Source organism: Macaca nemestrina, chromosome 14 (assembly GCF_043159975.1).
Source record: "Macaca nemestrina isolate mMacNem1 chromosome 14, mMacNem.hap1, whole genome shotgun sequence".
NCBI lineage: Eukaryota > Metazoa > Chordata > Mammalia > Primates > Cercopithecidae > Macaca > Macaca nemestrina.
Window position 1 is genome coordinate 80,240,111 of NC_092138.1, and position 24,285 is coordinate 80,264,395.

At 41.3% G+C, this 24,285-nt stretch overlaps 1 protein-coding gene across 9 annotated transcripts in view; it reads left to right on the plus strand.

Annotated features, from left to right (window-relative positions):
• Positions 1–2,110: 2,110 nt before the first annotated feature.
• The window catches only part of LOC105481052 (PALM2 and AKAP2 fusion), a 545,532-nt gene continuing 523,357 nt past the window's right edge, over positions 2,111–24,285 (plus strand). For 3 of the 9 annotated variants that reach the window (XM_011740318.2, XM_071078129.1, XM_011740320.2), the window contains exon 1: positions 15,711–16,080. In XM_011740318.2, coding sequence (XP_011738620.2) covers positions 16,076–16,080 — 5 coding nt within the window. In that variant the 5' untranslated portion in view covers positions 15,711–16,075. Of the gene's footprint in view, positions 2,245–15,697; positions 16,081–24,285 lie in introns of those variants that run through there. The other 6 variants (XM_071078127.1, XM_011740329.2, XM_071078128.1 and 3 more) reach the window with 6 other exon arrangements.

A 24,285-nucleotide genomic window follows, 5' to 3' on the forward strand; every position in this document is an offset into this window, starting at 1 on the left:
TTGAGAATAATTTATCAACCCAATACCCTATCACTCTGATTACTGTGTACACTATTTTCTACAAACAAAGCTATTCTTGCATAAAACCACAATACAACCATTAAAATTGGGAAATTAACCTTGATATATTATTACCATGAAATTATTACCATACAATCTTTGAATGGCATTCAAATTTCCTAATAATATCCTTGATAGCAAAAGGATCCAGTTCAGAATTACAAGTCACATTTAGCTGTCATTTCTCTCTTACCTCCTTCAATGTGGAACAGTTCTTCACTCTGCTTGATTTTCATGACCTTGACAATTATAGGTTAGTTATTTTATAGAACGTCCTTCAGTTTGACTTTGTCCAATGTTCCCTCTTGACTAACACCGGTTCTGAGCCTTTGGCAGGAATATCATAGAAATGATGATGTGTTCTTCTCACTGCACTCCTCAGATGGTACATAATGTCAATGTGTCCTATCGCTGGTGATGTTCACTTTGGTCACGAGGTTAAGGTAGCATCTGCCTGCCTTCTCCACTGGAAAGATACCCATATTAGTCTGTTCTTAGGCTGCTAATAAAGACATACCTGAGACTGGGTAATTTATAAAGAAAAAGAGGTTAATGGACTCACAGTTCCACATGGCTAGGGAGGCCTCACCAGTCATGGTGGAAAGCAAAGGAGGAGCAAAGGCACATCTTACATGGTGACAGGCAAGAGGGTATGTGCAGGGGAACTGCCCTTTATAAAACCATCAGATCTCATGAGACTTATTCACTATCATGACAACAGTATGGGGAAAAAACCTGACCCCATGATTCAATTACCTCCCACTGGGTCCCTCCCATGATATGAGAGGATTATTACAATTCAAGGTGAGATTTGGGTGGGGACACAGAGCCAAACCATATCAGTCCCCTTCTCCATAACCCATTTGTCATACAACTAAGCCTTATTCTCTCCCTCATTTCCTTCCTTCCTTCCTTCCTTCCTTCCTTCCTTCCTTCCTTCCTTCCTTCCTTCCTTCCTTCCTTCCTTCCCTCCCTCCCTCCCTCCCTCCCTCCCTCCCTCCCTCCTTCCCTCCTTTCCTTCTATTGACTCATGGATTTGTATTTTATTCAATGGTTCATAATCTGCTTCTGTCATTTTTTTTCTATTGCCCCTAATTTGACCCTTCAGAGCAGATCAGTTCAAGTGGGTCCCTATGTTCTTTTGAAATGTTCCATCATCCTTTGAGTACTTCTTTGCTTTCTGGCACAGCTGTTTCAGGCTCATCTTGCACTTTTCCAGTCCTAGTTCTGGAATGAGTCATTTCTCCAAGGAGCTTTGGTTCCTTTTTGTGGAGAATGATATCTGGAAACCCAGATTTGTGGGCCAAGTATCCTCATTTTTATTGGGATATTACTGCTCCTAGACCTTCTCTTAGTGGACAGAACTAGGGAATGTATGTTTGTATGTATATACTACATGTACATACAGATATGCCTATATTTGTTTCTATCTATCTATCTATCTATCTATCTATCTATCTATCTATCTATCTATATCTATCTATCTATCTATCTATCTATCTATCTATCTATCTATCATCTATCAATCAATCAATCAATCAATCATCTATCTATCACCATGGGTTGACACCAATACCACTAATTCCAATCCAACCCCACAGGTTTCATTCTAGTTTTTCCCTTTCTGTCTATATAACTCCCTTCTCTGACACTGAGAAGCACAGCTCCCATATCCATAATGTATTCACTTATTTGCCCAATCTTCCTGTCAGTAACACATCTCCCATCTGTGCCACCATCTTCATTTTGATTAGACTGATGTTCAAACTTGTTGATAATCCTAATGTGATATTGTTGGATAATGCTTCACATATGAAAATAAGCAAGGTGTACTTTGTTCTGATATACTATAAATTTGAAATACTTTATTATACATACATATATACATAAACATATTTTACTTATAGCTTATTCCATTCAGATAACCACATTACTAGAGGTTCAACAGTTAACATTTGTACCAATAGTGAATATGTCTTCAGGATTGGTTGTGACTTTGACATGGTGTAAAATTTTTTTATAAAAAGGTAATAACCTATTGAAGATACTTCAACATCTGAAGAAAATCTCAGTTATTAAGATTAAAGCTTCAATGAAAGAAAATGGTCCAAATGAGTGACATATGAACATCTAACCATTGTTCTTATGGACTCCAGGATTCTGTCAAGGCGGAATGAGCTACAGGTATGTAAAATCAAAACTATCTGGATTTCCAGAAAAGCTTATTCATTACATTTAGCTGTAATAATAACAATACAATTGACCCATGAAAACTCCGGTGTTCTCACCCTATAAATGCTTACAGGAGGACCTCTTGGACTTCCTTGACTCTTCTAGTAACAAACTCTACCTCATTGGACTTCAATTATGCAACTAATAAGATTCAACATATTTCTTGGGTTTCTTGGGATTCTCACCTTGTACCTCCTCAAGTTTGCTGGTTGTGACTGCAGGCTCTTGCTAATTCTTGTGTCCTCCCTCAGCCCTGCTTAGATGTGGCTGACTGCTTTTGTTTCAGTCCCTGACTTGGCTCTGGAAGTGCTGACTGGGGCAGGGGCCTCTCTCTTTTTCACAAGGGAATGGAAGGCACGTGGCACAGAGCAAAACATATTCTAGAACGTTTTTACCTTGTAGCACAGAGAGTCAAAGCCCAGAACTATTCTAAAAAGCATTTAATTTAGATGGGAGAGTCCTGTGATTTGTACAGTGTTAAATTCGATCTGGTCAACCTTGCTCCTTTATACTGTAATTTAATATTCATTTTAAAAAGTGATATTATTTGAGAGCCTTTCCTGGACCAAATTATTTCTCTTGAGCCCAGTCACAGTGTTTGACATCTGAACATCAGAGATTCATCTGATGAGAAAAGAGAGCTTTAAAATATTCTCGGTCCTTAATTTCCCTCCATGGAAATATTAATGTCCAAGGGAGTATTATGAGACTGAGAAAGGTTCTGGAGTTCTTGAGATAAATTTCATGTTTCAGAGCCAGACTGCCTCCTGCCCACTATTTTTGTTTTAACTTCTCAAATACTTTCTAATATTTTGGTTTAGGAGGGCAGTGGAAATGATGCTTACGAATATGAAAAATTAAAAGGGAAGCAGGACAAACACATTTAGTTCAAGTTCATCTTTTAAAGTCATTGGCAGAGAAGCGTTTTATCTTAAGTTAAGGAATGCCCAGGAAAAACAAATCTGTAATATTAAATAGAACCACATGTCAAGGCAGGGTGCCCAGAGAATAGGGGAGCAGTTTGGGGAGGCCTCAAGGATGACTCAGGAAGCAGAATTGCCACACTGAGCAGAGGGTCTAACCATTGGGACAAAGGGACTTCTGAGCACCATCTTGCACATCACACCTACAATCGACAGAGCAGCCTTCAGGGCAGTCATCTCATGGCAGAGGAGCTTCAAGGACTGCTGCCATCCTGGGTCCTGTGAGAAGCACCTCATTCCCCTCCTCTCCACTGATCGGCTCAGAGCCCAGAAAGTGGCATGTCCTGAAACCCTTGACTCCAACAAGCAAACTTGTGTGTGCCCTGAATGCTTTTACTTCCTAACAACTGACACCTTTTAAAGAAGCCCAGCACCTACCTCTTCTAATCCATCATTAAGTAGCCATGGAGTGTATGTAAACTGTGTGACTCTGCGGAAAGCTATGAAAATTGATGTCGTCTGTGAAATTCAAACCCATTGCAGCTGATCCCTTAAACCAGAGCTGACCCCTTAAACCAAAATGGCCACAGGATCCACTGGATTACTTTAAAATTTTTACTTTCTTGTCATTTTCTAGGGGGAGATTTTATATAAAGATAAAGATTTTTCTTATTTTTCTTATTTTCCTGGAGAAAATTCAGGGGATCCGGACACACCAGATCTGTCTATACTCCTGCATGGTGATAGTTGACTGGCCTGAGTAGAGGTACACTGTAGATGGTTTATAGTCTCCTTGTCACCACCGCCATCATTTCCTATGGTCCCTCTACCTGGCCCACTTTACTCTTTTAAAATGCCTGACTTCTGTATGCTGAACTCTCAAAACTCATCCCGAATTATCCTGGCCAGGTTGGGGTAAGCTAAGAGAAAATAACTCAGAGGATGAAAAAGGGGTGGGGAGGACTCCAGAACAAAATTACCCTATTTCAAAATGTTTACGCAGGATATTCCCCTGCCTGCAGGCCACAGAACCTTAGCCTGATCTGACTTGGACCTTCTCACAAACCCGGGTTCACTGCCCAGATCTGTGTCAGTGTCACTGGGCGAATATTGGAGGTGGGGGTGGCAGCATCCTCTCTCATTCATTGGAAAGAGGCCAGGGTGTAGTTCATTTTCACAAAACAGCCTTAGAGTTCAGGGACCAAGAATATGGGGAAGCAAGGAGAGAAGCTGCCCTTGTTCCATACCTTCCATGTGCTTCTGCTCCACAAACCTGTGTCCCCAGGGACAGCTGACACATCAGGGGTGGCTGTGAGGGAGACAGCAAGAAGAATGTGGGAGTGGTACTGCACTGTGCCTTTCCCAGGATTTGATCCTCAACCCAGGAGTACCCTCGCTATTTTCATGTTGCAGTAAGTTTGTAGGTCATGTTCACATTTGGCATGTGAACACGAAATCTGATGGGAGTAGTTGGCTGGAGTACAGTTTTTGAGGTTGAAGAGGTCAAGGAACTTTGAAGGAAGGTTTGCATAAGGCATTCACACGGGCGTTTAAGTCAGTGATATGAGGATGATATAGGCAGAAAGAAGAGTTCTTGGAGTGTTGATGAAGGTGGGCAACTGGAAAAGGAGGTGGGAGGGAAAAGTTGATATAATTCACTTGGTTAAAAGGAAGACATTTAAAAGCTTTATCTGAGAATGGAGGTATAATGGGAAGAAGTTGCAACCGGTAGCTAAAAAACGCCTAGCCCAATTGGCTGATCTTTCTAATGATAGAAAGTTTACTACCTGAAAGCCAAGTTATTTCTCATTGGGAGTGACTTACTTAGTTCTCTAGATTAACATATAACAGAAAATGCAATTTGTGAATAACCAGTTGCATTACTTATCTTCCCCCGAGTCCTCTGATACTATAAATTCACAGCTCTCCAGGAGAGTGTATTGCAGAAAATCAAGTTCAATCAATTCCTCAAACATTCCAGACTTCTTTGCACAGCTCTAATGCAAAAAGCTTGAGATATGTCATAGGTCACATGTAGAACACAAGGTGGTCCTAGTCCAGAGGAAAGTGATGATAAGCTGCTGTTCATTTGCTGAGGTCAGGATCCTCTAGTGGCACCTGTGGGCCTCTCTTGATGCTCTGCAGAGCTCAGTTGGTGCTATCGCCTTTCAAACTGAGTCATTTGAGCCGTGAGAATCAGGCTCGATGCCTTTCTCTTATCCACACATTCTGAGTCCTGGCATATTTCTTGATTCTCTTTCCTTTCCATGCCAACTTTCACTGCCCTAATTTAGGATCTCATCGTTGTTTGTCTAAACTATTGCAGCAGCCTTCTCACTAGCTTTCCTGCCTCCAGTCTTGTGTACACTAAAATTCACTATCTACACTGTATGCCAGTACCTTGTGGACATGACACAGAAGCCATAGCATAAGACTGAGTGGGAGATATGAGGTCCAACCTCCAGATGATACTTTCCTCTACATCACAATATACTGTCCCAGTTTCCCAGGAGGGAGAAAATCTAAACTACTTGAAATGAGGTAGAACATAAATTATGATTATAGATAAAACCAGCTATGTCAATCATGAAACATGGTTCTATTTGTTCTGTATGTGTCTCAAAAATTTCAAGGAAGTAAAAATTATAAACTAAGAAAGACTGTGAGTGTCTCCAGTTATGATAGTCTGCTTGTGATTTAGAGGTGAGCTTAGTTAAGCTTCTACATTCAAAGCCACTTAGTCTCATTTCCAGCGTTAGCTCCAGCCTCATCTTTAACCACTTCCTTCAGGACCACTGCATTGCACAACCCCAGGGGGCACTGTCACACTGTATTTTATGTTAATGGTGCCACTGGAATTGAGCAATCTGTGGTGCTTCTCTGTGCCTCACATCCAAGCAATTGCCAGAAATATGTAGACTTCATCCTACTGATTCTTGTTCCTTGGTCTTTGATTTTGCTGGTCTCTCTTGCATGAGAAAACATTCTCATGACTTTTTTCTAAATTCTTGGACACACAGGCACACAGAGACACACACACACACACACACACAGAGACACACACGCAGACACATACACACACACACTCTCTCTCTCTCTTTCTCTCTGTCTTTCCTGATCAAGTATTAAAGTATAGTCTAAGTATCAGCCACTCCTACCTATTTCTCTACTCACCCTCATCTCTGTCATCACTAACAACCTTGAATTGCAATTTTAATCATACATGTAATCAGATGATTTTGATTATATAGATTTATTTAAAATATACATTTATATTTATAGATATATAAAAATATACTTATATTTATATTTATAGATATATAAATATATGTACTTCCCCCACTCAACCCTGAGTTTCTTAGGGGCATGTCTTATGCATCATTGCAGTCCCGTATTCTACTATAGGACCTGACACCATTTTTCCTTTAACCCGGTGCTAACATCCCTCTTGGCAGGTTTCCCAACCTGAAACTGACCCTTTCCCAGAATGAGAGCGACACCATCAACTCCCTTCACTGGAAACCCTGTCCTATCTATAGAGATATGATTTGGTCCTATGGGTTATACATTATACATAATACTTGTTCCCAAACATATTCCCAAAGTCTAGGTTAATTGAGTATTAATACCATAGGTGGAACATTAACAGTCTAGACCACGTCGTATTGCCTCAAATGTAGTTAAGTTCCTTTTCATAGTTTTCTCCAGCATCAAATGAAGAGAAGACAGATTTGCATGTTTTCCTGCATATTGTGCGTGCGTGTGTGTGTGTGTGTGTGTGTGTGTGTGTGTGTATTCACATGGGTCATGTTCTTGATCCCTTAGCTAGCAACATATACACACAAAACAGATAATACTATACAGGCATAAGGCAGTCAGTGCATGCTTAGAGAAAAAAACATTACTATGGAAACCATCAACTGTAATGACTTCAATTTGATTAAAGAAGCATCTAAGAAAGTACAACTTCTTGGGGTCTGGCTCGGGGAATTTTTTCATTATTTTATTCAACAAATATTTATTGAGATTCTACTATGTGATAGGTACTATTGTAGGGAACGTGTTAATAAATAAAATTGAAAAATAAATCCTTGCCCCTTCAGGGCTTACATTTGAATGGATCCTTGATTGTATTTATAGAAGATGTTCCACTCACATTTTTCCAACAGCTAAATAACATTCTGCCTTGGGGAAAAAACCCAATTTTCCACTTTCCGAAGGGAGAAATGAGTTTTAACTTTCATATTATCCTCCTCAAAAGAGTTTCCAAAAAAATTTGAGGTCCATCTCTGCCACAGCTGCTTTTCATATTGACACTTATCCCATGCGCGGTGGCTCACGCCTGTAATCACAGCACTTTGGGAGGCCGAGGTGGGCGGATCACAAGGTTGGGAGTTCAAGACCAGCCTGACCAACATGGCAAAACCCTGTCTCTACTAAAAATACAAAAATTAGCCAGGCGTGGTGGCAGCGCCTGTAATCCCAGCTACTCAGGAGGCTGAGGCAGGAAAATTGCTTGTACCCGGGAGGTGGAGGTTGCAGTGAGCCGAGATCGTGCCACTGCAATCCAGCTGGGGCAACAGAGTGAGACTCCATCTCAAAAAAAAATTGACATTTAATATTGTATTAGATGAAAGTATCTAACGATGATATATGTAAGCCTCCCTTCAAAGATACCACCAAGTAACCAAATAGCTTCTCCATCCTCATGCGGGATAGCGGAGTTGATAGGACTATCCTGAGTTAAGTATTAATGGCCTTATATCAATTAAACATCACCGATGTCTTCTGGCTCTCAGCTTAACCAATGTGCAGCATATCCGGGTGACACCGCACTTGCCTCTCTCTAATGTGTGGTTAAGGGGCAGCTATTTTCCTTGGTGAGTCCATGGTGTCACTGGGTTATCTCTGAGAGGTCATTGTTCCTCTTCCATCATAGGTCAGACTTGGCAGTGGTGAAAGAAATGTTCTTGCTACATCTGTACACACATAATCATGAGCTGTTCTGAACACATACGTCATTTTGTGGATGTGTGAGTGGATTCTCAAAACAAAAAACAAATAGGTCTTTTCAGCTTTCTGAGCTAGAAGAAAACAATAAGTATGCTGCAACAAAGAGGATGATCCCAGGTCAAGTGCAGAAATTTGTGTTGGCTATGGGACTAAGTCACCCCCAGGATCCCTCCATCCTCAATAGACTATGATTCCAAGAATTACCCAGAGTCAGAAGCCAATGCTTCCAGTGTCTGGTCTGAGCATGCCCATAAATATATAGAGAAATCAATAGAAAGACCGTGAAGGGGAGAGATCAATTTTGCCCATGTTTAACCAAAGAAAAGACCAATTTACATTTTCCCAACATCCTGTCACAATCTATAGGCCACTTTTACCTAACATCTGCAGAATTACAAGAGACCATTTGAGTGACGTATTTCAGAGAGAACTTATTAGTGGTAGAAGAATGAGACATTAAGGCTAACAGTGACTCCGTGATATTAACTCCAGCCCTATAACCAAGTGGGAAGTCTACAGATTAACAAAACTCCATCCACTATTTATTTACTTGTTGAGACAGGGTCGTGCTCTGTCGTCCAGGCTGGATGACAGTCACGTCAAGTACTCTAGTAATGTCAGGTAGATGAGAAGACTGCTTGTTTTTATATTTTAATTATTAATCTGATGGTTTGCTTTTGGTTTGTTAATATATTTATATTATAAAGTATTATAAATTTATTTATTTATTGTAACAGGGTCTTGCTCTGTCATCCAAGCTGCAGCGTAATGGTTCTATCATAGCTCACTTCAGTCTCAAACTCCTGGACTCAAACAATCCTCCTGCTTCAGCCTCCTGAAGTGCTGGGATTGTAGGCATGAGCCACTGTGCCTGGAACCATGCATTATTGAATTACACCCTCTGACTCCCCTCCACCTTACAGAGCTAGATGAACAAATACCTAATTTCAGTTAGAGATGTTTCTTTTCTACACGTCTCTAACAGTAACATTATGTACATGATAATATAAAAAGGCAAAACAGTACATGGTATAAAATGTAAAAAAGTACAGGAAGCTCCATAGGACATAATACTTCCTACTGTAGGAATACAACTGAAATCCACTAATACCTAGTAGATGAGAAGACTGATTGTTTTTATATTTTGATTATCAGTCTAGTGGTTTACTTTTGGTTTGTTAATACATCGGAAGGCTGCTTTGAGCTTGACAGTGGTTGTGCTGGTTTTTATTCCCGTCATCCTCAGATAGATATTTTAAATTATAGTAATATGTCCATTCATCCAACACTGACAAGGAACAAGAATGCCACTTGAACATGGAAATGAATACATTTTCCAAACAACTAAACTTTAGCCTAGTCAAATTGGAAATATTAAGAGCCTAATCTGAATGGAAAATTGTGACAGCCTGTTTGGTTAAACACGGGTGCTGAACGTTGTTACTACTTAATGTTCTCAGGAACTACTGAGATATGCAAGGCTGTGTATTCCACTTTTATTTTATTTTTATTTTATTTTATTTTATTTTTTTGAGACGGAGTCTCCACTTTTAAACAACCTTCACACATGTTGAAGAATGGTCCAGAACTGACGTTTTGGTGGCTGTTGTTGCCTTGTGTGCATTTTCACAGTTTTCTTCCTTGTAGTGGTTACTGCCTGAAGTATCACTTTTCCTGTTTTTCTCCAACTCCTTCTCATGTGTGTTTCTATTTTTAGTAAACCAGAAAATCATTTAACCAAACATACTAAGTGTTATATCTAGTCATATATAGAGTTTTGTTTGTTTTGAATCAGGGAACACTGAGATTGTGGTGAGAGGTGTGGACCCTCTTCTCTATCCCCTACCTCCTCCTAAGCCATAATTCTGTCTATAATCCCAGCCAGATCCCTGATGCCCATCCATAGCCCCCAGTTTAAGAATTTCTGTTCTAGCATGGATATTCTTTAAAGAACTAAAAATAGAACTTCCATTCCATCCAGCAATGCCACTACTCGGTAACTATTTGAAGGAAAATAAGTCACTATATGAAAAAGACACATGCACACACGTTTATAGCAGCACAATTCACAATTGCAAAGATATAGTACTAACCTAGGTGCCCATCAACCAAAGAAAATATGGTGTATATATACACCATGAAATATTACTCAACCACAAAAAGGGACAAAATAATGTCTTTTGCAGCAACTGGGATGGAGCTAGAGGCCATTATTCTAAGTGAAGTAACTCACGAATGGAAAACCAAATATTGTATGTTCTCGCTTATAAGTGGAAGCTCAGCTATCAGGACGCAAAGGCATAAGAATGATATAATGTACTTTGGGAACTTGAGGGGGAAGGTTGGGAGGGAGGTGAGGGATAAAAGACTACATATTGGGTGTAGTGTACACTGGGTGATAGGTGCACTAAAATCTCTGAAATCACCATTAAAGAATTTATCCATGTAACCAAAAACCACCTGTACCCCCAAAACTATTAAAAACTTTTTAAGAAAGTGTTTCTATTGTAAAGCTCATGCATTTTACTTATGTGAAATCCCATTAGGTTTTGCTGTACAAGGTAACTTGTTCTTTGACAGATCAAGAGGTTGAACACTTCAGTTCTGTTGATGAATTTGACTCTTACTACTATGACTTGAACAAGTTTTTAACTACTCTAAACTTAAGTTTTTTTAATCTATAAAATGATGATAATAAATAACTGTCCTATAGGATCATTGCAGGATGAATATAAAACAACATATAGGCAAGGAAGTTGCAAATTTGAGACAAGTAGAACTTAGCCCAAGGTCCATGGACAAGGGATGGGCTTCAGAGCATCAGCAAACGCCCTGATATTCCCAGCAAAATGTAGGTTTGTGCCACCTGTGTGTTTTTCATCAGACATTTATGACCTCAAGAGAGTAAGAATAAGTGCTTCTAGCATGGACTTTGTGATATCATTGTTTTGCTTATTTCCCAATTCTAAACTACATTTCAGATAGGAAGAGCTGTTAATTTACTGACTTCCAGGTAGGAGAGGCATTAATATGTACTTGGTGTGCAAAGGGTCCTCAGTGAACTCAGCTTAATGACTTAACTATGATTTCATTAACCAGTTAATGAATTAACTATTAGAGAATGTGTACCAATGTATCTGCATAGTCATGTACTCTGCTACTTTGTAGCTGATATGGTCTGGATGTGTGTCCCCTCCAAATCTCATGTTAATATGTGATCCCTAGTGTTGGAGGTGGGGCCTAGTGGGAGATATTGGATCATGGAGGTGGATCCCTCATGAACGGCTTAGAGACATTTCCTTGGTGATGAGTGAGTTCTTGCTCTGTTAGTTCATGTGATATCTGGTTGTTTAAAAGAGTCTGGGACCGCTACTCTCTCTTGTTCCCTCTCTCTTGCTCCCACTCTCACCATGTAATATACTGGCTCCCCATTTGCTTTCTACCACAAGTGTCAGCTTCCTGAGACCTCACTAGGAGCAGATGCCAGCATCATGCTTCCTGTACAGTCTGTAGAACTGTGACCCAAAATAAGCCTCTTTTCTTGATAAATTACCCAATCTCAGGTATTCCTTTATAGCAATGCAAATAGACTAACACAGTTACTGATAACATATAGTTCACAAATGGACTAATGGATATAGATAACTATGCTATATTTACCAACATAATCTATATTATTTTAAGTAAATAAATAGATTACTTGGGCTAACATTCTTACTTCATTAATGCAAATAAACAAATTGGTCTTCTCAGTGTCTTTTACCTGTACTGGTTTCCTTTCTTCAAAGGGATATCATGAAGATAAATAAAGATATAGCTATGAAAATGTTTGAAATTTCAGGGAAAATTGCAGTGTAATGAGAATGATGATGAGGATTAGCTAATTAGAGTTATTGTTTATTAAGTATCTACTAAGTACCAGACTCTGTTCTAGGCATTTAATACACTTTGTGTTTAATTTTCAAAACAACCTTTAAAGATAGGTATTATTGCCCTCATTTTATACGTAAAGAAACCTGAGACTTAGGTTAAGTAATAGGTCCAAGTTCACAAAACTAGTAAATGTAAAGCTGGAATTTTAATCAAAGTCTGTTTGACTCTACAGTCTGTTATTTTTTTCCTACAGTTAATATGGCAGAAAATATATTTGTGACTCTTAATAAGGAATAACCCAGCCCTATAAAATGAATTTTTCTTATTTTCCTATTGCATTTGAAAATTGTAATAGTCAGTCTATTAACTTTAAAAAACTTAGGATGTACCTAAAACTCAATTTAACCTTTATATTAAAGTTAAGAAATACCCTTGAAAGGTTTCAGGCAAGGGAATGATATGATCAGATTAGTGTTTTTGGAAGTTTGCTCTGGCTGTAGGGTTGAATGGGTTGGCACGGGATGTGACTGGGGGCAAGGAGGCCAAGATGGAGGCTGTTTCAACAATAGCAATGGGGTTGGAAGAAGTGAATGGGCATGATGACTATTTAGAGGATAGCCTGGATAAATCTTGTTCATTGACTGGATATGGGAGGTCAGGATGGTTAGAAACCAAGACAGACACCCAGATTTTTGAGTGAGGCCTTATATCCTTTCCGGTATTAGGATAAGGGGCAGGTTATTAGGGAGAGATTTACAGGTGAAAATGACAAGTGCTTCTGGGACAGACTGGGTTTGAGGTATTTGTGAAGATGTTACAATGACCTTTGGGTATCGGTTTTGAAATTTAAGAGCATGATCTGGGCTACAAACTTAGTTTTGGAAGTCAGCATCATATTGGTGGTTAAGCCATAGAAGTAGATGAAATTGCTCAGGAAGGGTATGTATAGTGAGAAATGAAGAGAGTTTAGGTAAGAATCTTACAGAACACCAAGATTTAAGAGATAAGTAGATGGCATAGCTAGAGGTGTGGTACTGTATTGTCACAGAAGACTCTTTCAAGATGGAAGGGATGACCCTAAATACTTACCCAAAGAGAACACATTTATTCACATAAAGACCTGTACATGAATGTTTATAGCAGTTTTATTTCATAATTGCCATAAACTGAAAACAACAAATATCCCTCAAGTGGTGAATGGATAGACAAATTGTGGTGCAGCTATACAACTGAAAGCTATACTTATCAATGAAAAGGACCTACCCACCTATACACACAACATGGATGGATCTCAAAAGCATTTGCAATGTGAAAGAAATTGAACATGAAAGGCTATATACTGTCTGATACCATTTATATGATATTCTAGAAAAAGCAAAATCTCTGAGAACAGAGATGAGACCAGTGGTTGCCAGAGGCTGGAGATAGGAGGAGTGGATCGACTATGAAGGGACTTAAAAGAACTGTTTGGGGGTGATGGTCATGTAATATATTGACTATGGTGGCAGTTACATGATAGCATAATGTATCTAAACTCATAGGCCTGTACACCTACAAAGGGTGAATTCCACTGCATATAAATTATACCTGAATAAACCTGACTTCAAGTAAAAAACCAAAAACAAAAGGGAGCTGTAAAAATGTTCAACATAGCTTAAAAATGACATAAGAAGAGGACTGAGACATGTCCATTTGGCATTGGGGACTTTACAGGGAGCAGTGGCAATGGCATGGGGGAGGCAGAAGCCAGAATGCTAAGCATTGAGGAGAATGGCAAAGATTACTGGTTGTCTGTCCCCCATACCCATTTTCCCCTTCTTACATGGGAATGGAGGCCTCAACTTTTGGATAGGCTCATGACTATGCAGAGTAAAGACTGCTTTGTCTAGTCTCCCTGGAAACTGAATGTAGCCATATGACTGAACTCTGGCCACAGAGATGTAAGTGTCCTGAGGCAGCTTCTGGGAGCCTTTCTTAAGAGGCAGTTGGCGTGCTTCCTTTACTTATTTTTCTTTCCTCTTTCCACATTTATGTTGGCTGGAATGCAGACATAAGGGCTACAGCCAGAGCAGCCAACTTGGACTGTGAAACAATTTTAGGAAAGGAGACCACATATGATAGAGCAACGTTTTGTAGGAGCCTGAATCTCTTTGCTCTTTCAGGAGTCGAGCTCATAAACTGGCCCAGGACAGCTTATCTCTGATCTTTTAAAAGACAGAAAAGCACATCTTTTTCCTGTTTAAGCCTCTTAATTATTCACACATGAACTTAATCCTATATGCAACTGGAAAGGGACATGGATTGGGGGGAGGGTTTTATGATCTCCAAATTCACATCCAATTTCTCTGTGAAGGGATACCTGGAGTTGATCCAGAGTCTCCTTCCACAAAACAGCTTTTTGAATCTTCACTGGGTTTGACTTTGCAGCTCACTCTCCAGAGGAAAAGGAGGAGCAGTGAATCCACTGAGAACATTTTGCACGGTTCTCTTCCCAGCCCCTTGACATGTGGAGCTGTCTCCCATCTAGAGTCACCATACAGGCTGTTGGCTGGCCAGAAAGCCCTAGCCCTGTGGCTTGCGTATCTGAGTCCTCTCCCCTTTCAATCCCAGTCCCTCAGGAAAGCTTTCCCTGAACATCTACCTACGCACATCCACTCCTCTTTTATTCTCCATCAAAGCATGTTTTAAAAGCACATCTTTAGTAAGACATAATTCATAGACCACAAAATTCACCCAGAGTGTATAATTCAATAGCTTTCAGTGTGTTCAGTTGCACAATCATCACCAGAAATTAATTCTAGAACATTCATCACAGCATCTTATTACTTAATTTTTATAGCAATATTTTCAGCCTGTGACGATATGTTTATTTTTGTCTTTATCTGTGTTTTGCCTTTCTACTTTAACCCGTGAGCTCCTGCAGGGCAGGGACTGTGATGGCTATGCCTATGCTTGGTGCTGTGTTTTCAGCACCTGGCAAACACCAACTCACAAAGGGACCCACCTGCAAGATACAAGAAAAGCCTGAAGCTGTCCCGTCGACTCTTCATTGTAGCAGGTGCAGGACACCTGGATGAGAACTAGGTTCTTGCTCTGGAAACCGTTAGGAGTAGAGGATTCTCAGAGGGGGTGGAGGCAGGGAATACGTACTCCAGGTGGCTTATTACTGCGGGGCCGGGGCCGTGGTAATTTGGGAAAACATAGTCAGTATAGCTATTGTTTTCAAATAACAGACTAGGGAAACAGACCCTGGACAATATCTCCCTGGCAGGCGGGAACACGCAGAATTTGGAGTGAAACGGAAAGGGGCATGGGGTCACCAAGGTGGTGAAACGCCGCATTAAGGCGCTGCAAGACAGCTGGAGTTTTGCTTGGGAAACTCACAGGGATCTCGCCGGGCCGGCACAATGGCGTTTCCGAACCCATGCCCAGCCCACTGGGGGCAGTCCTTGCTGCTTGCAGAGGCCAGACGCTTCTTGCAACTTCTAAGCGGCGAGAGCTGCCACCTTGCCAATGACTCACTCGTTTCCCTATGCCCTTTGGGCTGTGCCACCCGCCGCAGCCTCTCTGCTCCCCCACCCACCCTTCTACCCAGGCTCCGCGCCGCGCCGTCAGTCCCAGGGGAGCCGCCAGCGCACCTGGCGCCTAGGGCGCGCAGCGCTGCTCGCTGGTGGCCACCTCACCCGACGCGCAGCTGCCAGCGCGCTCCCTCCCTGAAACCCTGAAGTGGGGTGGCTTGTCTAGCGCCCAGTGAACAACATTATCCAATTGCTTCCCGTTTTATTCGCAGGCTGGGAGCTGAGAGAGCCTGAGCATTCACTTTCAACCCTCCAGGGGAGGAGGGGGTGCGGGCGGGGAGAGGAGACGACTCCCAGCTCCACCTCGCGCTCAGCGCGGCCAGAGCACTCGGCTCCGGGAGAGGCGAGCAGCGCCGGTGAGCCCCGCAGCAGCGCGCCCGGCCGCCGAGCCCCGCGATGGAGTGAGTATCCCCGCACCGCGCCGGCCGCTGCCCTCCTCTTGGCATGTTGCCATGGTGACCGCGGCAGCAGGCAGATCCCGCTCTGGTCCACGTCCAGGATGGGTGTTTAATTTCAGCCCCATGTGTACGCCTGGTGTTTCTATAGCAGCCGCCGCGGCGGCAGGAGGCAAGGGGTAGGAACCCCGGGTGGCGTGGTTTTTGCGGCTGCCCCTTGGCCAGCAGTGCCTGGGGGGCGAGTGAGGGGAGTAGATGATGTTGCTAAGGACGGAGGCACGTTCTAGGCTTTCCCATCCCTGCCCCAAGCTTCCGCTTATCGGGGAGTTGGCCGCAATAGCCATGACTTCCGATTCCTAACCATGTCAGCATTATTGGACTGCAGTTAAAAAAAGAGGGAGGGGGTCACTGCGGATCGGAAGCAAACGCGGTTCGGTGTGAAGCGTGTAATGGAAGAATGATGAGTTAGTGGGTAGTATGAGCCAGGGCTGCAATGTCCTGGCTACTAGAAACCATCAGAAGACCCAAAAGAATTGATTTGTTCCTGGGGTATTGGAGAAATAAGACAGAAACATATTGGCGGCAGCCCAGAGTGGAATTACAACGTTTGGCACCGTGGACATGGCATGGATGGGTGGGGAAGAGAGGGCATGAAGACAAGAGGCGTTAACCAGAAGAGGCATAATAAAGGGCTCCGGTTGTGGGTCTGGTCTCGGATGCCTCTTTTCTCTGTGTTTGCATCCCTGCACTGCTTTTTGGACACTCTCTCGAGCTGCTGCCGCAGCAGGGCCGCTCTGACAGGCGACAGCCAGCCGCTCCAAGGAAGGGTCATTTTCTGAGCCAGCTATTAGATCCCGCTCACTTGGTCAGCTTCTCCTCTTCCGTTCTCTTCCCACACTACTCCTTGACATTGAGGCCGTCTGAAATCATATTTCAAGTTAGAGATAAAGTCATGTTTTCAGACATCAGGACCTTCATGCCAAACCCAAGAAACCCTAGATGCAGCCTTTATCCCTCTGCATATCTGATTGTGTAGATGCAATTTAATCCTCAGGAAGGCTGCTAAAGCAGAAGTGAGAGATGGTGTGGCATTGTAGGAGTCAGGAGTCGTGGATTTCAGGCCCCACCTAGCCTGATACTGGTGTTATTGATTTCCTACTCCAGTAATTGAATGTCTCTGAGCCTCAGTTTCCCTATCTCTGCAATGGAAACAAAGATGTTCCTTACTCACTTTGAAGCATTGTTGAGAGGATCATGTAATATTTGTATCTCTTCCAAAGGGCTTTGTAAATTGTAAGATATGTACAAATTTAAGGTATAGTGTCACGATTAAGAGCTAGGTTCTGGAGTCAGATTGGCTGGTCTGGGCCTTCCGACACTTTGCTGAATGACATTAATCTCCCTGGGCCTCATTTTTCCCATCTGCAAAATGGGAATAATAATAGTAACTATTTCATGTACTTTTTGTGAACATTAAAGAAGTTAATGCATGTAAGTTGATACATATACATATAAGGTTCTTAGAGCCTGGCATAAAGTAAGCTCAATCAATGTCATCTATTATCTATTAATATTATCTATTATTATTAGGTTGATGCAACAGTAATTGCAATTTTTGCCATTACTTTCAATGGCAAAACTCAAAAATTACTGTTGCATCAGCCTAATACTACAGTCTACAGCATTTCATGGGATTTCGGATTGGCACCAAGCTATTTTTTGTTTTAGATAGGGTCTCACTCTGTCACCCAGCCTGGAGTGCAATGGTGCTGTCATGGCTCATTGCAGTGTTGACTTCCTGGGCTCAAACAAGCCTCCCACCTCAGCCTCCTGATGGGACTACAGGCATGTACAACCATGCCCAGCTAATTTTTAATTTTTCATAGAGACAGGATTGCCCTATGTTGCTCAGGCTAGTCTTGAACTCCTGGATTCAAGCAATCCCCCTGCCCCGGCCTTGCTGGGGATTAGGTGTGAGCCACCACGCTCAGTCTTTTTTTTTTTTTTTTTTTTTTTTAATTTATAAAGAAATACATGGTGTGGTGGTTCATGGCTGCAAGCTCAGTGCTTTCAGGACAGAGGTGTTAGGAACTCTTGATGAGCCCAGGAGTTCGAGGATGCACTGAGCTATAATTGCATCACTGCACTGGGTGACAGAGCAAAACCTCGTCTCAAAAAAAGAAAGAAGGAAGGAAGGAAGGAAGGGAGGGAGGGAGGAAGGGAGGGAGGGAGGGAGGCAGGGAGGGAGGGAGGGAAGGAGGGAGGGAGGGAGGAAGGAGGGAAAGGAGGGAAGGAAGCAAGGAAGGGAAAGACAATGCCTGAAGGGCAATTGAAAATAACATAATTCCGAAGATACCACTGTAGATGTGAGAACCAGCAAGAAGCCACAGCAGGCTTGGGTATACAGAGCAGATTCGGCCTGATGCACACTTCATTCTTGTTCTTCACTGTCATTTTCTTAGGCATGGAGACTGTCCTTTACAAGAGACTGAACATAGATCTAGTCATCTCACGGGGTAGGGCTAAATGAGAGCCTGCTTGTTTGCCAAGGCAGCAACTTTCATCTTTATGTTCTCACATGAATAATCTAATGTTTGATGTATTTCTCCCAGACTTAGCACTTGGGTACTCAATAACTGGAACAGCACACAGGACTGATAAGTTTACAAAGGTCCTCAGCTCTTTCCCACATTCCCTCTGAGTCCTCTAGCTAAGGTTTCCTTCCAGGTGTGCTAAGTTCACACCTGGAACTCCTTGTGAACAAAGACCTTCCTCATCACATTCTTTTGGCTCCACAGGATCCAAATTGCTGCCTCAATTAGCCTCCTTCTCCCTAATCAACTTGGCCTCGGCTTTCCCATTCCCAAGTGACATTCCAAAGTTCTCACTTCTTGGTTAACCTTTCCAATTTCCAACTCTGTTTTCTGCCCTAATTCCTTGGCTTCCTTAATGTATTAGGCCGTTCCTGCATTGTTATAAAGAAATACTTGAGACTGGGTAATTTATAAAGAAAAGAGTTTTAATTGGCTGATGATTCTGCAGGCTGTATAGAAAGTGTGGTACAGGAGTCAGCTCAGCTTCCAGTGAGTCCTCAGGAAGCTTTCAGTCATGGAGAAAGGTGAAGCAGAAGCCTGGCAAGTTGTATGGTGGGAGCAGGAGCAAGAGTGGGGTGGGGGTGGGCGGGGGCAGTGTCACAGACTTTAAACAACCAGATCTCAGGAGAACTTATTCACTATTGCGAGTGAGCACCAAGGCCCCATCCCCAGGACTCACCCACATGACTGAAACACCTCCCACCAGGCCCCATGTACAACACTGGGGATTAAATCTCAATGTGATACCTGGAGGGGGACATCCAATCTACATCACTTGATATAATGAGCTTTTTCATCTCTCTTTTTTCCCTTTTAGAATATCACCTTTTCCTGTCCCTCCTTGGGTCTCACAACATTTCCCTTGTACCAAATACTGCTCCTTCCCTTCAATCTAAACACTACTCAAATTTCATCCCAGGTAGGAAAGCCCACTTTGAATATGAGTGAAATAGGGACTCCATTCCCCTTACTTTCTGTAACCAACTTTTAAACATTTATTAAAAGAGGGAATAAAATTCACTTATTTTATGTTTTATTTTAACCGACAAATATTTGTTGAGATATTTGTTGGCTTACTGGTCAAAAAAACAGTCATGATTCTCATTGCCTGATGAGAGATCGATGTTAAATCAGTGAACACATGTGTGTGTATACTGATTACATTTCTCCTTAGAAAGGGGGTTTTCTTTTCTATCACATTGTCAGGCTGCAAATTTTCTGAACTTTTATGCTTTGCTTGCCTTATAAAACTGAATGCCTTTAGCAGCACCCAAGTTACCTCTTGAATGCGTTGCTGCTTAGAAATTTCTTCCACCACATGGCCTAAATCATCTCTCTCAAGTTCAAAGTTCCATAAATCTCTAGGGCAAGGGAAAAATGCTGCCAGTTTCTTTGCTAAAACATAAAAAGAGTCACCTTTGCTCCAGTTCCTAACAAATTTTTCATTTCCATCTGAGACCTCCTCAGCCTGGATTTCATTGTCCATATCATTATCAGCATTTTGGTCAAGGACATTCAGCAAGTCTCTAGGGAGTTCCAAACTTTCCCACATTTTTCCTTTCTTCTTCTGAGCCCTCTGAACTGTTTCAACCTCTGCCTGTTACCCAATTTCAAAGTTGCTTCCACATTTTCAACTATTTTTTTAAGCAGCACCCCACTCTAGTGGCACCAATGTACTGTATTAGTCCATTTTCATGCTGCTGATTAAGACATACCTGAGACTGGGCAGTTTACAAAGGAAAGTGGTTTAATGGCAAACTTACAGTTCCAAGTGACTGGAGAAGCCTCACAATCATGGCAGAAGGCAAGGAGGAGCAAGTCACATCTTATGTGGATGTCAGCAGGCAGAAAGAGAGTTTGTGCAGAGAAACTTCCATTTTAAAAACCACCAGGTCTCATGAGACCCATACACTATCATGAGACCAGCACATGAAAGGCCTGCCCCCATGATTCAATCATCTCCCACTAGGTGCCTTCCACAATGCATGGGAATTGTGGGAGCTACAAGACAAGATTTGGGTGGGGACACATTTAGCAAGAAAAATGATTAAACCTCACAAAGTATCCATAATCACACAGACTAAACCGTAAGCTCCTTGAAGACAGGGTAAGGGATATTTTCATCACCATTTATCCCAAGTACCTATCACAGTGCTTCGTACATAGAAAGTATTCAATAAATATTTGCTAACTAAATGAGTTACTGGATGAATGAATGAAGGCATATGTTAAGAACCTGAATTTATCTGTAACTTTATGTCCCTAATGCACTTATCCTTTCAAACCATATCACCAAGTTTCCCAATTTAAAATGAAACTTAGTGAAAATCAGGAAACATAGTCATTTTTTCGCAAGCATTATTGGTTTTAGTAAAATGAGAGCTTCTTAGTTTAAATAAGAAAAAAAAAACAGCCATAAAAGATAATGAAATAATGTCCTTTGCAGCAGTGTGGATGGAGCTGGATGCCATTATCCTAAGTGAGCTAATTCAGAAACAGAACGCCAAATATTGCATGTTCTCATTTATAAGTGAGAGCTAAATGGTATGTACACATGGACCTAAAGATGAAAATAATAGACACTGGGGACCTCAAAACGGGGAGGGTGGGAAGGGACAAGGGTTGAAAAATTACCTATTGGGGACAGTGTTCACTGTTTGGGTAATGGGTACATTAGAAGTCCAGTCCCCACCAGTATGCAATATACCCACGTAACAAACTTGCACATGTACTCCCCTGAATCTAAAGTAAAATAAAATTTACAAAGGGTCTATCTTGGAAAAGAAGAAAGGTCTAATTTCCACCTTAAGAGACTAGAAGAGCAACTAAATCCAAAGCAAGCAGAAAAAGAAATGAAAGAAAGAAAAATCTAGATAATAAACAAGAAAAGAGGGTATTAACTGATTGAAGTTAAAATTTTTCTTAGTGACATGCTCTGTACTGGATGGGTAGAGCAGAGAAGACCTACTGGAAAACCAGAAGGTGGGGTTGGTGTCATGTTCCATACCATGTCAGTGTTCTTGTGTGGTACACAAAACATCAGGCAAGGGCAGGTACATGCTGCCCTCCTGGGTGGGTTGGGTATGAGATCCATGTGTTTGCAGGAATGCACTTTAACACCTACAGTTATTAATTTGATGCCACACCTACAGATTTTGCCCCACACTTCTCTGGAATGGTCTTCAAAACAGTATGGGATCAAAAAGGCACAAATAACATAACACAAGAATCTAAGTTGTTGCCATCCCTGTAAGCCCTGAGGCGCTGACAATGTGGGTGACAGCCTCAGATCAGAAGTGGCATTCCCCATCACCAGTCAGATGCCTGTTCTCACATGGACTTAGGCTTATAACATCCAGGGTTGATCATAAAACATCTATAGTTTGATTTTGCAAATGAACAAATCTGGCTTCATGGAAGAATAAGTGTGGTAGGGACACTGAGTTACAGATAACTTCAGGTTCTTAACATATGCCTTCATTCATTCATCCAGTAACTCATTTAGTTAGCAAATATTTATTGAATACTTTCTATGTACGAAGCACTGTGATAGGTACTTGGGATAAATGGTGATGAAAATACCCCTTACCCTGTCTTCAAGGAGCTTACGGTTTAGTCTATGTGTGATTATGGATACTTTGTGAGGTTGAACTATGTTTCTTGCTAAATCCATCTTCTGATGACACAAAATGTGGCATTTTGTGGGTTCAGCTTATGGAGGACATCAAATAAATGTGTTTAGAAATGTGTAAGACTTTTAGAAGATAATTTCTATGATGAAAGTAATATATGCTTTTTAAAAATTCAAATATTATAGAAGTTTATGCAGTAAATATTCCTATTTTCCATTCTCTCCCTCATATCTCAGTTCCTAGGGGTGATTACCATGAACACATGGGAAGCTTCTTTCCAGATATTTTCCATGCAAACATCATAGAGTTGGAATCACTTATATATATAGGTTTAAATATTTATTTTACATAAATGAAATCATACCACATATGTTGTTCTACAGCTTGCTTTTTCCACTTCATATTATATTCTGTGTACTTTTACATATCAATATATGTTAGCATGTATAGCTCAGTGGTAGAGCACATGCTTTGAATATCAATATTTACACATCTACTTCATTCGATTTATAAAACTGCTTAGTATTTACTTTTGGAATATCATTAACCAGTTCTTTATGATGAAGAGTTAGACTTGTTTCCACTTTTTGCTAATATTTTCAATACTACAGTGAACATCCTTGTCCACACTGCAAATGAGTCTGCATACAATTTTCTTAGAAATGAAATTACTTGGTGAGTGAATATGCACATTGTAAATTTTGCTATATATTGCCCAGGTGCCCCCAAAAGTGTTGTATCCCTTTACATTGCCATCCATCATGTTCGAGAGCCCCTGTTTCCCCAAATCCTTGACAACGCTAACCACATTATATATTCATATTTGAATATTTATGTTTGACTAGTCTAACTTGAAGTACATCATCACTGTCATTGGCCATGGTCTGTGCTCTTGCTCTCTCTACTTGTCACTTTCTCAGAGAGCCCTAGTAAGCCACAAGGTGCAAATGTTCAGAAGATGGTGAAAATCACTTACAATGACAAAGCTTAAAATATCTCATTGACTTTCAAAAGTGATCAAGTGATTGTTTTACAGTTTGTCAAATGTAGACTTTATTGATAGATTTCTTATTCTTAAAGTTGAGGAAATGAGCGCACATCACTTAGCCCCCCTTTTACCATTTGCTGCAGTTATAGTGTGATATAGTTTGGCTCTGTGTCCCCACCCAAATCTCATCTCAAACTGTAGTTCCCATGTGTTCAGGAAGGGACCTGGTGGGAGGTGACTGGATTATGGGGATGGTTTCCCCCATGCTGTTCTCATGATAGTGAGTGAGTTCTCACAAGATGTGATAGTTTAAAAGTGACAGTTTCCCCTGCTCTTTCTCTCTCTCCTGCTGCCATGTAAGACATGCCTGCTTCCCCTTCTGCCATGATTGTAAGTTTCCTAAGGCCTTTCCAGCCATGCAGAACTGAGTCAATAAAACCTCTTTGTTTACAAATTACCTAGTCTCAGGTAGTATCTTTACAGTAGTATGAAAATGGACTAATACATAGTGTTAGTTTTATGTTTTCAAAGTTTTTAGCATTTGCAAATTTGATCATAATTCCCTTAGTTCATTCAATCAACAGATAAATCTTTTTGAATGTCCTTTTCATCCCAGGTACTGCTCCAAGCACTGAGAATACAGCAGTAAATTGTCAAAGAGCAGATGAGCTTATATTGTGTTAGAGGAGACAGACAATACATATATTACATATATACTTTGTCAGGCAGCAATACATGTTAAAAAAATAAAGCACATTAGGAGACTGGAGAGTGATGGGAGGGTTATTTTTGATAGTGTCATCAGGGAACAGGTTTTTGAAGTCACGAGTTTGGACAGAGACTTGAACAAGGTGAGACATGCAGAAGAAGGAACAGCAGTTGCAAAGGTCCTGAGGCAGGGCCATGCTTTGTGGGCTGAGTGTTAGTCTTGGATCTAAATGCAGTCAGAACACCACTAGCCCTTTCATCAATGACCTCCTCTTTTTTGAGCATCTTA